The 2,307-nt window shown below is 51.2% G+C and overlaps 1 protein-coding gene across 1 annotated transcript; it reads right to left on the bottom strand.

Annotated features, from left to right (window-relative positions):
• Window positions 1-617: 617 nt before the first annotated feature.
• LOC135897056 (uncharacterized) lies at window positions 618-1,649 on the bottom strand. Its single transcript, XM_065425624.2, has one exon. The coding sequence runs from the start codon at window positions 1,647-1,649 to the stop codon at window positions 618-620; it is 1,032 nt and encodes a 343-aa protein (XP_065281696.2).
• Window positions 1,650-2,307: the final 658 nt, after the last annotated feature.

Here is a 2,307-nt window from a genome sequence, read left to right as displayed (position 1 = left end):
TCTTGGTCTGGACTCGTAAATGTGAAGACGTCCTTCTTCAGATTCCAAGGAACTCCCAGACTGCGTTGGATCGGCTGTGAGCCATTGCTCACGTCAAGATCCTTCAAATCCTTGGCACGGTCTTCTTCTGGACAGGCTTCCAACACTGTAGGGCAGTTAGAGGCTATCTTGTGGAGCTTGAGGTTTGATGCGGCCAACATCTGTTGCGTGCGACGTATTAGGCTGATGGCGTCCTTGACGTTGCGGAGAGACTTCAACCCATCGTCGACATAGAAATCCCTCTCGATGAACTGCCTGACGTCGCTGTCAAATTCTTCCTCTCCTTCTCGTGCTGTTCTCCGCAGCCCGTACGTTGCAACTGCTGGTGAAGGGCTGTTTCCAAACACATGTACCTTCATTCCGTACTCCACCACGTCACTATAGATGTTGTTGTTGCGGAACCACAGAAACCTCAGATAATTTCGGTGGTCGTCTCGTACCAAGAAGCAGTAGAACATGTGCTTAATGTCCACAGTAATGGCTACGGGCTCTTTCCGGAATCGGATGAGCACTCCAAGCAGGCCGTTGATCATGTGTGGACCGGTAAGCAGCATACTGTTTAGAGACACGCCCTTAAACTATGCAGTGGAGTCGAACACGACTCGCGTTTCCCCGGGCTTTCGTGGATGGCAAACACCAAAGATGGGGAGGTACGAACATTCTTCTCCTTCTCGAACCGGTGGAGCTTCCTCGGTGTGGCCGTTCTTGAACATCTTGTCCATGAAGCTCGCGAACTGTTCCCTCAGTTCTGGCTTTCTCTTCAAGGTCCGTTGGACAGCAGTGAGGCGTGACTCAGCCAAGCACTTGTTATTCGGAAGCCAAGGTCTTGGAGAACGAAAGGGAAGAGGCGCTACCCAACTGTTGGATTCGTCCCTTGAGAGCTCCTCGTCCATCAGCTTCAAGAACTTCCTGTCCTCGACGGAAAAGGAAGGTCTGTTGTCATCCTTCGTTGTGTGGAACAGCGTTTCAGCGACCCCATTGTCACAGTGGTCATTCCTAGCAGCGTTCTGAGCTGGTTGGAAGCATTGTGTCGACCCTTGCGTGTCAGCGAGCTTCTCCTTGACCAGAAAATGATTCTGGCATGGCTCGAAAAGGGAGGGGCGTCCATTTTCAAGGACGTTTGTTTTGAGGTTGCTCACAGAGTCCGGTGTGCGACTTCGGCTTATGCAGACATTCCCCACGATGACCCATCCCAGATCCAGTCTCTGAGCAAATGGAGCATCAGCCGGTCCGGTGCGCTGTTGTCGAACCTTGTGTACTATGAGGATGTCTCTCCCAAGGAGAAGTAGAATCTTGGCCTCTGGGTCCAAACGAGGAATGAATTTAGCTACAGCTCTGAGATGAGGGTGATGCGATGCCACTTCCGGGGTTGGAATCTCGTTCCTGTTGTTAGGCATCTCGTTGCACTCGATGAGTGTTGGCAAGGGTAGCTTCACGGAGCCATGAATGTCCTCAATGAGAAAGCCGGATGCTCTTCTTCCTATCGCCTCTGTAGTCCCAGCACATGTCCTTAGTGTGTAGGGGGAACTGTCACCATTGAGCCCGAAAATGTCGAAGAACTCTGTTCTTGCAAGGGACCTGTTGCTCTGGTCGTCTAAGATGGCATACATTTTTTCAGTGTTGTGGGGCTGAGTCGGGTGACTAACTTTCACCAAGCAGATCTTAGAGCAGGATTTGCCACCGCCGCTTTGACCGCAGACCGCTGTACACTTAGATGACACCTCAAGTGCGGAATCTTGGTCAAGACTTACATCTTCAGAGTCGTGATGAGCCACAGTAGACCTATGGTTGACATTGCCAGCATGAAGTGCTGTGGCATGCCTCTCGCTACCACAATCGTCGCATTTGAGAACTGTTTTGCAGTCTCTTGCAAAGTGGTCTCTTGAAGCGCATCACCTGAATCATATCCCATAATTTTTCAGCAGAGATTTTCGTTCATCCAGCGGTTTTTCTCTGAAAGCACGACACTTCTGGAGGGGGTGAGGCTTCCTGTGCAGAGGACAATGCTTAGTTGTATAATGCCACTTTGGTGCGTTTGAGGGCGGATGGTCGGTGCTTGCCTCCACGTCCGTCAGTTGCACTGAGATGGGCGTTCTTCTCGTGCCATCATTCGCTGCCCATCTGTCTGCTCTTGGAAGCCTTGAGGGGGTGCCACTTGCGGTGCTGAGTTTGAAGCTAGGATCGTTTCTCGTTTTCGCTTGGTCCCTAATAAAGCTGGCAAAGAACGAAAAAGGGGGAAAGGCGACCCGATGATCTTGTTTGTACTTC

The sequence above is a fragment of the Dermacentor albipictus genome, chromosome 5 (assembly GCF_038994185.2).
Source record: "Dermacentor albipictus isolate Rhodes 1998 colony chromosome 5, USDA_Dalb.pri_finalv2, whole genome shotgun sequence".
Taxonomy (NCBI): Eukaryota; Metazoa; Arthropoda; class Arachnida; order Ixodida; family Ixodidae; genus Dermacentor; species Dermacentor albipictus.
The sequence above is the reverse complement of the archived record's forward strand: the minus strand, read 5'-3'. Positions and strand labels throughout refer to the sequence as shown.